This window comes from Sarcophilus harrisii, chromosome 3, assembly GCF_902635505.1.
Source record: "Sarcophilus harrisii chromosome 3, mSarHar1.11, whole genome shotgun sequence".
In the NCBI taxonomy this organism is placed as follows: Eukaryota; Metazoa; Chordata; class Mammalia; order Dasyuromorphia; family Dasyuridae; genus Sarcophilus; species Sarcophilus harrisii.
The window spans coordinates 413,776,997-413,790,578 of NC_045428.1; the positions used below are offsets into that span (position 1 = coordinate 413,776,997).

The 13,582-nt window shown below is 32.4% G+C and overlaps 1 protein-coding gene across 6 annotated transcripts in view; it reads right to left on the bottom strand.

The window, feature by feature from the left end:
* SLC4A10 (solute carrier family 4 member 10) overlaps positions 1-13,582 on the bottom strand; it is a 361,700-nt gene that overhangs the window by 251,721 nt on the left and 96,397 nt on the right. For 2 of the 6 annotated variants that reach the window (XM_023499232.2, XM_023499231.2), the window contains exon 1: positions 6,960-7,312. The exons of 1 other annotated variant lie outside the window; for it this stretch is intronic. In XM_023499232.2, the coding sequence (XP_023355000.1) occupies positions 6,960-7,040 (81 nt within the window). In that variant the 5' untranslated portion in view covers positions 7,041-7,312. Of the gene's footprint in view, positions 1-6,959; positions 7,313-13,582 lie in introns of those variants that run through there. 3 more of the 6 variants (XM_031960581.1, XM_031960580.1, XM_003763896.2) reach the window with 2 other exon arrangements.

Sequence of the window (13,582 nt, forward strand, 5' to 3'; positions counted from 1 at the left end):
CTGATGCTGAGTGAAATGAGCAGGACCAGGAGATCATTATATACTTCAACAACAATACTATATGATGACCAGTTCTGATGGACCAGGCCATCCTCAGCAACGAGATTCTAAATCATTTCTAATGGAGCAGTAATGAACTGAACTAGCTATGCCCAGAAAAAGAACTCTGGGAGATGACTAAAAACCATTACATTGAATTCCCAATCCCTATATTTATGCACACCTGCATTTTTTATTTCCTTCACAAGCTAATTGTACAATATTTCAGAGTCTGATTCTTTTTGTACAGCAAAATAACGTTTTGGTCATGTATACTTATTGTGTATATAATTTATATTTTAATATATTTAACATCTACTGGTCATCCTGCCATCTAGGGGAGGGGGTGGGGGGGTAAGAGGTGAAAAATTGGAACAAGAGGTTTGGCAATTGTTAATGCTGTAAAGTTACCCATGCATATATCCTGTAAATAAAAGGCTATTAAATAAAATAAAATAAATAAAATAAAATATGATTCTCAGGAGGGTTCACCAGAATGCCAAAGGAGTCTATGACACAAAAAGAACTTCTGATCTAGTTCAAGTCCCATAAGTACTACTAAGGAAACTGAGACCATATTAAGGAAACTGAGACCAATCTAGTATAATACCCATGCAAAGCATAATTTTTTTTTCCTAATTTCAGGCAAGTGTAAGGCTATTGAAGACCACTTCCACATGTGTTTCAGATTTCTGCTTTTCCTGAAAGACAATGATGGTCTTTTAATATTTCACACAATTTGGTGTCTCATATTCTAAATCCTCAGAGGCAAGTATAGGTGAGAAAACTGAGATAAAAGGAGGTTAGATCAATTGTCAAGAGTTGCCCTAGAAACCAATAACAGAGATGGAACCCTAAACAGGCTTTATAATTTGTCAAACCAATATTTTTCCCTTTGCTATCCAGACAATACTGTCACATTCCGAAATTATATATTCTTTCACTTATCTGCATTTATACTCCTATCCACAATTAAGCCCATGGATTAAGCAGCTCAGGGGCATCATGGTAGAATGAGAAGAGTCCTTGCCTGGGTGCCTGGATATATGTGAGTCATAGTTCCCACACTAATTTGTAGGGGGTACATTTCTCTCTTCTAAAATAGAGAAATTAGACAAAATGACATCTAAATTTGTTTTAGTATTTAGTAATAGGCTATGATTCTAACATCTCTCCAGTTCCCACATTATATAGGATACTTTGAATTAGCTTTAGCAATTCCTGCCATATTGAAATAAAGAAAATTAATTTTCTCATGTTCATGGCAAAATTACCTTGTGGCCAACAATCAATTTTTAACAACTAGGTAGTATTTTAGTATTTAGTAATAGTCTATGATTCTAACTCATCTCCCCAGTTCCCACATTATATAGGATACTCTGAATTAACTTTAGCAATTCCTGCCATATTGAAATAAAGAAAATTAATTTTTTCATGTTCATGGCAAAATTACCTTGTGGCCAACAATCAATTTTTAACAAGTAGTTAATATTTATCCCAAGTGGGGAACTGAACAGTATGTGATAAAAATTTTTACTCTGTAGCCTAGGAATAATTTGGACTTTGGGGGCCAAAGGTTTCATCATAGTGATCTAAATACTCAAATAAGCACATTGGATTATCCTTAAACAAGACTAATGCTCAAAAAAAAAAAAAGACAAAAATTAAGTCAGACCACCAGCTACAAGGCATGGAGTTTCAGTCATAAGGCAGTAAAATCATCTTCTTTGCTCCTCTCAGTCTATCCTTTGTGCATGATTCCATATTTATACTTGGTATGATGATGGTTATGATTGAGGTTGCATTGAAGCGAGGGCATTAAATACAAAATTCTTCACAATTCCCACGTATAGATGACACTCTTCTAGTTAGATGCCAAGATTCATAGCTCAGCTGTCATAAAATTTGAAGGTAATCTATACTTAGATGATATCTATCTGGCTTCTATTCATCTGTAAAAGATTAAGGTGATACTTTAGGCTAGGAGATTTAAAGATCTAGCTAACAATATATTTGTACTGAAGTTTACATATATATTTATGCTTTATATCAAGGCTTTTAGATTTGTAATTTTTGTTGAATATTCAAATAACATTAGCTAAGAATAACAGTCTCAGTTTCTACTTGCCTTTGAAAGAAAGAAATTTTTTTATTCTCAAACATTCATCACTGTAGTCTGTTTTCTTTATATTAAGATGAGTTTATTAAATTGTTCTTCACTTAATATTAAAACAAAACAAAATTCAACAACAATAAATCTAGGTCAGGTCACCTGCTCAGAAGTATGGTGTTTGTATCAGAAATTTGAAAGAAGTTAACAGAAGAAAGTATACTTTTTTGGGGACAGTAGAGAGAATGGGTCATGTCATCTCAAATGGTTTGGATAAAGCATTTCATTACTGCTTTAATTCATTCATGCAATATAAAATCTACCTTGGCCTTCCCTTCAAAATCCCCCAAATATTCAATCTTTGGGACTGAATTTTCAAAATGAACAATGTTCTTCTATATGCATTATTATGTTATTTTCCCAGAAGTAAGCAAAGAAAAACTGAACAGCCAAGAAATTTAAGAAATTGGTTCATAATTTCCTTGACTTGATTCCTCACCCTTGGGGAAAAGCTCAGGTTGTGAAGATTTATTAACAAAACAGTATTTGGATCCAGTGATGCCCCAAAATTAGGGACTTCTGCATTTAAATATCATCCAAATATCAAATTACTCACTCATACTCAGAGTTCACTGCAGGATATTTTAAGCAGGCAAATGTTTTTACATTTCTAATTGCCAGAGATATAAAACATTAAGCCCTAACAAACAGGAACCAAGAACTAGTTGTTCCTTTCTTTATGCCCTCCTATAACATAGTAATTGTTTGAACAAAAATATTTCCATTGTCTCATTTAATGGACAACACTCATAAAAATCTCATAAAAATAAAATTAAATGGAATTGGGCACTGCTGTTATATTCTATCCAAAGATGCCTTTCAGTGATGTACAATATGATTAGCATCATTATAGTTTTCCTTACATCAGTTCTAAATATATATATATATATATATATATATATATATATATATATATTTTGCAATTTCTAAATCCCTGCTCCTGGTTTTGCTTTGTAGAGCCAAGCAGAATAACTCTATCTTCTACAGGAAACTTAAAATACTGAAAGAATATTCCTCTTTTCATCTCTTCTATAGACTAAACATTCTTAGTCCCTGAACTGATCCTCAGAGAGCATAATATTGTAATCCTTCACCATCTTTGATCATCCTCCCTGGAATATTTTTGTTTATCAATGGCCTCCCTAGAAGGTGGAACCCAATACAAAAATTAAAATTCAGATTAGGTCTATTCAAGGCATATGACTCCATTCTTACTTACTTCTTTTTAGCCCTCTCTCCCCTAGTTTTTATAAGCTTCAAAATATGAGGAACAGACAAGCTTTTAATGTTATTTATTTCATCTTAGTAAACAGGTACAAAAATATTTCAGTCCAATTTTTACAAATCCAACTGTAAGTTCTTATTATTTTTCCCACTATTACTAAATATTAATATTAGTAAATGATACATGAGTAGAAATGAACCTCAGTAGCTAGGAAAACAATGTGAGTCATTATTTTCATTTTTATTAACATTTTATTTCAATTCAGGCCATATCTTATGGCTGGATTAATTTCTTTTGGATTCAAGCTACGTTTTACCGGTACCAAAACTTGCAAAATATATTCAATGATTTAATCCTAAATGTGTGTGTGTGTGTCTGTGTATATAATATGTAACTTTAATTGATTTTTATGATTAACCATATCATGGCATGCATACTAATAATTTTTCAGATATTGTTTTACCAAAGTTATTAGGTATGTGATAGCACTATTTAATCTATCCTCGTGTTTCTCTAAATAATGACTAATTTAACAACAACAACAAATTAGTAACAAAGTGAATGCCTACCAGCTGGGGAACAATTAACCCAATTGTAGTACTTGTTATATAATGAAATACTATGCTATAAGAGATAGCTAATATGAGGAATTCAACAAAATATGACTCATGAACTGGTAGAGGTCAAACAAAGCCGTATCAGAAGAATTACACAGGCAAAGCTGGTCATAATAAAAACAACACTACTAAAAATCAACTGAAGTCAGAAACTATAGTGACTAATCTTGACCCCAGTAGAAAAATAATGAAACATTCTTCTTTCTCTAGAAAAGTTGGGAAGGGGCAAGACTACTTAATGTTGTAGATTAGCTGATTGTTCAACTATTTTTCTTTGCTATAAGGGAGAATTTTTAATGGGAAGGAAAACATTTGTTTTTTTTTAAAGTAAAACTTTCATACACACAACACACACACACACACACACACACACACAGAAGTCAAAAGATTTGCAAATTGACATTTTGTGCAACTAACCTTCTCCCTGAACATCTAGGCATGCAGTTCTTTTCCTATTTTGCTCTTAAAATAGCCCTGAGACTTTTCAAAAATTGATGTAAAATACAAGTCATTGCAAGAGAATATGTCTGTCCTTTTCTAGGAGGCTCAACTCAACTTTCCTGTTAATTGTCATTCTATAGAACTCTTCTTATCTTGCCACTATAATCTAAATTTTTGTGTGCTTTTACAAGGACTGGTTAATCTGTTTTTTTCAGTGAAACAAAGGACTACATAATATATTCATAAGATCACAGATTTAGTACTAGAAAAAATCTTGGAGGTCATCTACTCTGATCCCCTAATTTTACAGATAAGAAAACTGAGGTTCAGATATGTGGTAACATTTTCCCAATGGATCAGAGATAGCATGTTTTAAAACTTGAATTTAATGTCAGGTCCTTTGAATTCCAAACTAGCATTCTTTTGACTTTAACATGAACTTGTCATTGTACAGTGTCTTCAGAAAATTTTTATAAAACATTTTAGTGGGTTTCAAACACTATTAAGATCATTGAAAATATGGCCTGTTTTCTGGGAAGACATAGGCTTCACAACTGAAACAGTCAAGGTTATCTTGAAACAGAGGGGAAAGGATCAGGTTATTTTCTAAAAGTTTGCTACATCCTAGTCATCATTTAGTTTCACAATTTAACATGCTTTGGGATGTTGATGCCCATCCAATGGCATTGAATGTCTCTCATATTCCCAATATGAATCAAGGACTTTGAAATAATTGTCCTCTTTACCTTATAAAACAAATCAACAAGTCCCTATTTAATTACCACCAAAGAAAGAGAAGAACCTCAAGTGAGTTGATTCTTTGTAGAAGGTTACAGACAGAGAAAAATAACAAAATACTGTGAAACCAATACTTAAAGGAATCCTAGGACAATGCCAAGAAACAGAATGTACTCATAATGACTAATACATGCAAAGACTAGAAATAAATTCTAACAGATTAAACAGGTTTTACAGCAACTGAGAGGTATATTCAATCATTCCAAAACTAAGCAAGCTTAAGAGTATGGCAGTCTTCCCTATTAATAAGAGTATAAGCTGGATAAGCAGTTTGAATAATCTATAAATTATTTCCAATATTAGTAAGTAGACTTTTTTTCAATTTGTTTTTAATTAAACCAATTTCCAATGTGTTTTTAATTAAATCAACCCTTTAACTGAATCAGTTTATTCTAAGGACTTCAGATTCTTCTGTAGTTCTTTGTAGAAGTGAAAACTTTTGTAGAGAAATGTTAAAATGCTTTGCCTCTTTGATCATTTAATAAAGATTTTCTGGGTCAAGGGGCCTAAGGCAGCTGTTCTAAAATAATGGACTATATGCAATATGAAAAGGGAACAAAATTTATTACCATAAACATTTGCGCTTCAAACACATGTATGGAATCATATGCAAATATTTTAGCATGGGGATCTGCTGCAACAAGATAAATGTCATGTGTGACAGTATCACGTGTGAAAATAGTTTAAAATAAATAGCAGAGTTTCAGAACAAAATGAATGTACTAAGCTGAACTACTTTCCTGGATCATTGAATGTTCTATCATTTGTATAAACCTATTTTAAATGTGTAGTCTTTTTTTTCCCATTTCCACATTAAAGCAGGCAAATCTTGACTCTTCTGAGTTAAAAATCCTAGACAAGCTACAATGTCACAAATATTCATTTTAGAAGACAGGTCCATAATCGGCTTTTATCTAAAAATAGTGCCACAGCAGGTATCTACATTAACAGCCCTATAGCCATCAAAATTTCAAGAGATCTGAGGGATGGAAACTAATATTTGTTTGTTTGTTTTCTGTATCTTAAAGTAAATGAATTATATTTGCAGTCTCAGAGCTTTTAAAATAGTTCAGTTGTTACAATCCATATTTAAAAAATAATCTTTATTATACCCTAGATATTGATTAAAATAATACTGTGATCAACTTTTGTTGTTTGATCTTTACTTTTTAAATACATAGACATCAAATCAAAGGAAAGAAAATCTACCTCTCTGCTTAATAACTCTAAGATAATGAATTGTCCTTCTATATCATTCCACTGACCAGAAAGCAGCTAGTTATGGTATAGCTTTATCACCATGATCTAATCATTATGTTGTTGACCTAAGCTTTTTTTTTTTTTTTTTTTAATGCAGCTTGGCTATAGCCCGGTTTGAGCTGGAAAAATCTACGTAGCACCTCCCCTCAAATTTTGCACAAATAAAATAATTTCATATTCCCTTTTCACCCCACCCCTATCCCCAGCAAGAGCTAGAGTATAAACTACATTTATATAAATGAACATTGTTAAAATTCTCTGTCACCTATTATAAAATATTCCTCTTGCAAAAACCTATGTCCAGTCTGATAATAATATTAGTTAATGTATTCTAATTGATTCAAGACTGGGTAAAGAAAAACACGGACTCTATGTTATAATAATATCAGTATAAACCATGAGGTCATACCTGATGACTTAGAGACTGGCATGGCTCACTGGTTCCAGGCTGCATGACCTTTCTATTTCCAGAAACCCCCAAAGATTGCATTTCCTGTCTTACAAAAGAACATCACAACCATCTCTATTTCTCAGCATCTTCAGGGCTAGTGAAGAAAGCTTCAAACAGCAGGTCTGTCCATCAGGATCTGTTTAAGCCATTATCAAATAAATAAATCCTAAATACAGTAGATCATTTCCCCTTGTACGATGACAAGCATCCAGTATTCAGGAGGGCTGACACAGTTGTATTGCTGATGCTGCTAATGCTGTCTGAAAACAGTAAGCTTACTGCTTAAAGCAATTCTGCATCATCCAAACAGAGAGCAAGCCACATCCTTCAGGTTTTTTTCCCCACTCGTGTTACTATAAAGATTTTGCCTGCCAAAAGGGAGTGGGGGGCAGAATTTGGTTTTCTTTTAACTCCTTTAAATATGAACTTTGTACATGATTATGCATTTAAAGTTTACATTTCTAAGACCAGGGTTGAAAATATCATTTCTAGATTGAAATGGTTTTCCCCCTTGCATGAGCAAACTTCATTTTGGTGACCTAAAAAGCAGCACTGTATTCTGACTTAAAGGAAACTTACCTTTAAAAAAATCCCTCTCAGTCACCATCATCACAAATCCAAAGTAGCAAAAAATTCAAACAGAAGTCCATATCTGCCTAGTTATAAATATTTCCCTCAGCATAGCACAGCACAGTGCTTCATGCACTGTAACTAATTTTACTGAACTGAAGTATAAAGACACTTTAGCACACATTTTTCCTATCAATGTCTTAAAAATTAGAATGAGGGAATATGTATATATATTATATATATATATATATATAACTATATACATATATATTGTGTATATATGTGTAATATGTATGTATATAATTATACACATACATATGTGCTTATATATATATTCATTAATTTTCAGGAGATTATTTTAAATTTATATGTCTTAAGTAGTTAGAATGTTACAGAAGGAATTTATGCATTTGGTCAGAGATAGATGAAGTATAATTAAAGGTCTTTTCAATTTTGAGATTCTAAGACAAGCCAGGCATTCAAAAGTTGTTTGAATATTTAAAGAGGTTAAGGTATTAAAAAAATAGCATGCCATTGTTGAATGCCAAAGCTGTATCATTTAAACAAAAGAATAAGTTAACAAATTCTTCTTATTTTTATTGACTAATAACAGCTTCCATTTATATTACTTTTATCCCTATTTTACAGATGACAAATCAGAAGTTATAGCCACACAGATTTGAGCAAGGTTTAAATTCAAGTTAAGGACTCTGCCTGCTATTCCACAAGACCTTTCTTATTTCATTATCTCATGAATTAGGTAACTTTTCTCTGGATTATTGTGCCAACCATCTAACTGGTCTCCTTGTTTCCAGTTTTGCTATATTGTCTAGGTCATTCTGAATATAGTCATCAAAATTATATTCCTATGGATCATGACTATGACTGCAATCCCCCTTTACTAAAAATCTTTAGTGGTTCCCAATAATTTACAGGTTCAAATATAGATTCCCTTAGCCTATTATTATTGACTCTACAATCTAGTTCTACTCTATCTTTCCCAGTCATTTTCTATTATCTCTTTTCTTGTAATCTTATGTTCCAGACAAACTTAGCATTCTCTGAACCTGACAAGCCATTTCCTAAATATATGAATTCACCTAATATCCTTAATTCCTGGAAAGCAAACCTTCTTTTCCTTTGTCTTTCTAAATCCTTGTTTTCCTTTAAGCTTCAGTTCACTTGGCTTCAAGAATGAGTAGATAAATTATACTCACTTATTATAATTGTCCATTTAACCTAAAATATTTTCTATTCTTATGCACATAAAATATTTCAGCTATTATTAAATCTCAATTAATATATCCTCAGGCTCAGCTCTTCCTTAATGTCTTTTTTTTCCCCTTTTGAAATGCTTCTAGAACTCTGTCTGGTATCTCTATGGTCTTTATTCTCTATCCTTTATAATACTTATCTATACATGTTATATCTTCAAGTAAGATCCTTGAAAACACAATTTTTTTACTTTTGTCTTTGCATTCCCAAAGCCTGATGCACAGTATTTTATATACAGTAGGTACTTAATGTTTGTTGAATTGAATAGGATCAAAATATTGATGAATGTGATTTCTCTTCATTTGCTATCATGCAGATGAAACTACCTACAGCTATAGTCCCCTGGAGCCTTCCTAGTTCACTCTTGTCCCAGTGTTCTTAAGTTGGGGTCCAGAAATTTTTTTAATTTAATAAGTATATTTCAATATAATTGGTTTCCTTTATAATCCTAGGTATCTTATTTTGTGCATTTAGAAACATTATTCTATAGAAGGGGTCTGTAGACTTTTCCATACTACTAAAGCGGTTCAATATATCAAAAAGATGAAGTGTTCATGCTCCAGATTGTATTAATCTCTCTTCTCTCAACTCCTTTAGCGTTTGTTGCTATGTCATTCAATAATCAATCTCTTGCTATACTGTATGGCTTTTTCATGGTTTCCTGTGTATATATCATATCTCCCCACTATAATTCAGCTTGCTTTCTTTTCTTTCTTTCTTTCTTTCTTTCTTTCTTTCTTTCTTTCTTTCTTTCTTTCTTTCTTTCTTTCTTTTTTAATAATGCAGCTTTCTGGAAAAAAGCATAGCAGATGATAGTTTATGGTTTTTTTTATGCTCCCTTTGATAAGTATTATGGCACTGTGCATAAAAAGATACTCAATTAATACTTGTTGAACCAATGAGTGAATAAAAAGTAAGTAAAGAAATCAAGTAATCCTTCGTGATGACCTAAAATGTTAATTTTAACTGGATATTTTGAAGCAGCATATAGACATAATCTTTACATTTTATTAACCAATACCATTAGGAGGTAACAAGATAAAGACCAAGGAAAAATCTCTCATCAAAATATTGTAACTCTTGTTTCTTTTTAAAAAGAAATCATTCTCAGGTAAAGCTTATGAACATGCAATTATTTTAGTGAATGAGAGAGAAGAGAAATTATGACAGATTATAAGGAAAAAATAGATGCTGTATATATCAGAAATAAAATAAATTCAAAACTCTGAGACAATGTCTGTTACTGTCAGAAGCACAAAGCTATTTTTTTTACAATAGGAAAAAAAGCTCAGAAAGGCAGCAAGGCATGATGAATAATGAGGCAGCTTTGGAGCCAGTAAGATTTGGGTTAAAGTCCCATTATTGACATATACTGTCTAAGAAGGGGCAAGTTACTTAACCATTCTGTGGCCATAGGTAACTCTCCAAGGCTAAAATTATAGGTAGATTGTTAAATCTGCTTTAATTTGTAGAATTTACTTACCTGAAACTTCCCTATATCAATGAAATCACCATTTTAAAATTGCCAAATACAAAATTCAATATACATTCCTACAGAAAACCTAAAGGTCACCAAAATAATATTTTAAAATTGCCAAATACAAAATTCAAAAGTTTTTTAGGTTCCTCTAGTTGCTTAATTAGTTGAACAAAATTGTTTGCTTATAAAATGAATATTATTATAATAGAATACTTCATAATAGAATTAGAAACTTCATAATAATTTATCAGATCGTTTTCAGAAATTAGAATTTATTAGAAAGACACAGTAATTTATTACAAATTGTGAATCTTGAATGACCCTAAGTTTCATGGGGTAGGAAGTGGATCTGTGGAGTAGTAGTAGTAGTAGTAGTAGTAGTAGTACCAAATCAGTGCCTTCCTTATACTTCATTATAGATTAGAGAGGCATGAAGACATTAAGTGACTTGTCCAGCTAACATGTGTCAGAGGCAAGACTCAAATTCAGATCCCAGCTTCAAGATCAGTTCTCTACCCACTACAATAAGCTGTCTCTTGCTCATAAAAATCAAGCTATTTGAAAAGTATCATATGATGGGACTGCCTGTCATCTATGGGAGGGAATAGAAAGAAGGAGGGGAAAAGTTGGAACAGAAGTGTTTGCAAGGGTCAATGTTGAAAAATTACCTATGCACATGGTTTGTCAATAAAAAGCTATAATAATAATAATAATAATAAAAGAAGAAAACTATCACATGGTGGCAGTAAGAAGGACATTGGTGGTGCAGTCAAACAATGGGTTTAGATCTTATCTCAGAGCTTACTGATGATATGGCATTGAAAAAGTCACTCTGAGCCTGTTTCCACATTTGCAGAGAGAAGATTATAATACTTTTAGTACCCACCTCCACAAGATTTTTGTAAGAAATAAAGGAGACTTTATACACACATATGTATGTCCATAGATACATAAATAAGTTGTTAATGAGATGTTCTGTTTGTAAAACCTTTTGCAAACTTTAAAGCTTTATATAAATCCTTGATATTATTATTATTATTGATGAGGTTTAGATCTGGGGAACCCAAATGAAATTAGAATTTCTGGTGGTCAGGGAATTAAATGAGGTCTAGTGGCAGCACAAGGGTAAGGAGTTCTGGGGATTCCCTTTTGTGGTGCAGAGATCCTCTGTAAAGGAATTTACAGACCCGAAAACCTAGATTGATAAAAGAGATTTATTATGGGGATTGGAAATACGGTTAAAGTCTAGTTAGAGAAATAGGTGAGAGTAAAGAGAGGTTAGCACTGGAAACAGTATTCCAGTGGGCAGAGGCCCTTGGCATGCCAAGCATAGGGTTGTCATGTTTGGAACTTCTGCAAAGAGAGGGTTTTAGTTTGGCTCTTTTATAATAGGGGGCTTTGGCTACAAGCTGAAGGGAGTTCGTGGGTGGAGTCCCAAGTTGGCTCCTCTATGGGTTTCAGCTAGGGCTAGAATTTGAATTAAATTTAATGGGTTTCAAGACTGAGCTGACCCCACCCAGATAACAAAGATGAAACTGTTTGTGCTTTGGGGTGGTGTCCCCTCACTGAGGCAGAGCTGAAGGAAATTTTCTCCTTTAAGGATTTTCAGAATTTTGGGGTCCCCTCTTCATTATTATTCTTTTTAGATATACCTAGATAGTACAGTGGATAGAACACTGGGCGTGGAGTCATGAAGATTTGAATTTAAATCCAGTTTCAGATCCTTATTAGTTCAGTTATGCTGAGCACTGTTATGTTGAACAAGTCACCAGATTTCTATTTGATTCAATTTTCTCAACTTTAAAATGTGGATAATAAAAACACCTACCTCTCATGGTTGCTGTGAGAATAAAACAAGATATTTGTGAAGCATTTAGCATTTGTTATTAAGTTCAGTTGTGTCATACTCTTTATGATCCCATTTGATATTTTCTTAGCAAAGATGCTGGAGTGGTCTGCCTATTCCTTCTCCAGCTCATTTTTTATAGATGAGAAATAGATGTAAAGAAAATTAAGTGACTTAAATGGAGTCACACAGTTAGAAGTGTCTGAGGCCTGATTTGAACTCAGAAAGATGAGTCTTCTTCATTTTATTCACTATACCATTTTTATAATTGTTGATATTATTATCATCATCATCATCATAGTATTTATATAAATGTTCATGTCCAGGTTCTTAATATTATGATAAACATTAAAGAAGAAATGACTCACAACTCTTCTTATATCATGTTCATCCTAACTCTAACTTAAGAAAATTTTCTTCAAAAATTTTAAAATAATATGCTAGCAGATATAAGCTCATTCCTTCATTTTCTTTTGTCCTGAACCCCTTTGGCAACTGGTAAAATCCATAAAATCCGTTTTCAGAATAGTTTTTTTAATGAAAAAAATATATAACATATAGGTTTATAAAGGAAACTAATTACACTGAAACAGTTATTTAACTTTTTTTTTTTTTTTTTTTTTTTTTTTTTTTTTTTTTTTTTTTTTTTTTTTGTCAAGGCATTCGGGGTTAAGTTACTTCCTCAGGGTCACAGCTAATATGCATCAAGTGCCTGAGGTCACATTTTAGCTCAGGTCCTGACTCCAACACTGATATTCTATCCACTTCACTACCTAGCTGCCTCTCAAAATACTTTTAGAAAAGCAAGTTTATAGACTCCAGGTTCAGAACCTGTGCATTAGGCCAGTATATAACTATATTTTCATTGCAGCTAGGTCCCAATTAGTGAGAATAATGAATTCCATTAATTGGTCACATGTATTTGAATTCACATAATTTGAAGTTACAATTATGTAGAATATGGTAATTAGTTGTTCCAGCCCAAATAGAAATGTGAATTAGAATAATGTGGGTCACATTATTTTAATTCTGCTAATTGGGTTCCAGCAATAGATAAAGTTATGTCTACCTAGACAATCCTAAGCCTTTCAGTAAATGTTTAAGTAATTTGGATTTGAATATGCCTTCCCACCTTTCTGCCTCTTTTTTTTACAAGGCACACCAGTCCTCATGTTTGTGTGTGATTTATTATTATTATTATTATTATTGCTCTATATTATACTTAATGACTTGCTTCCTAGTCTCAGTCAATTTCTCTATGGAGTAAATGGGAAAAAAAATAAAGTTTTACCTAATTCTGTCAAAAAAGAAAAACAACCTAGGTGTTTCTCAATATTCTCACTCTAACCATCCTTTTAAGCTAATTAATGATGCGATAGTGATGATCATGGTTATGATTTTAAACTTTAG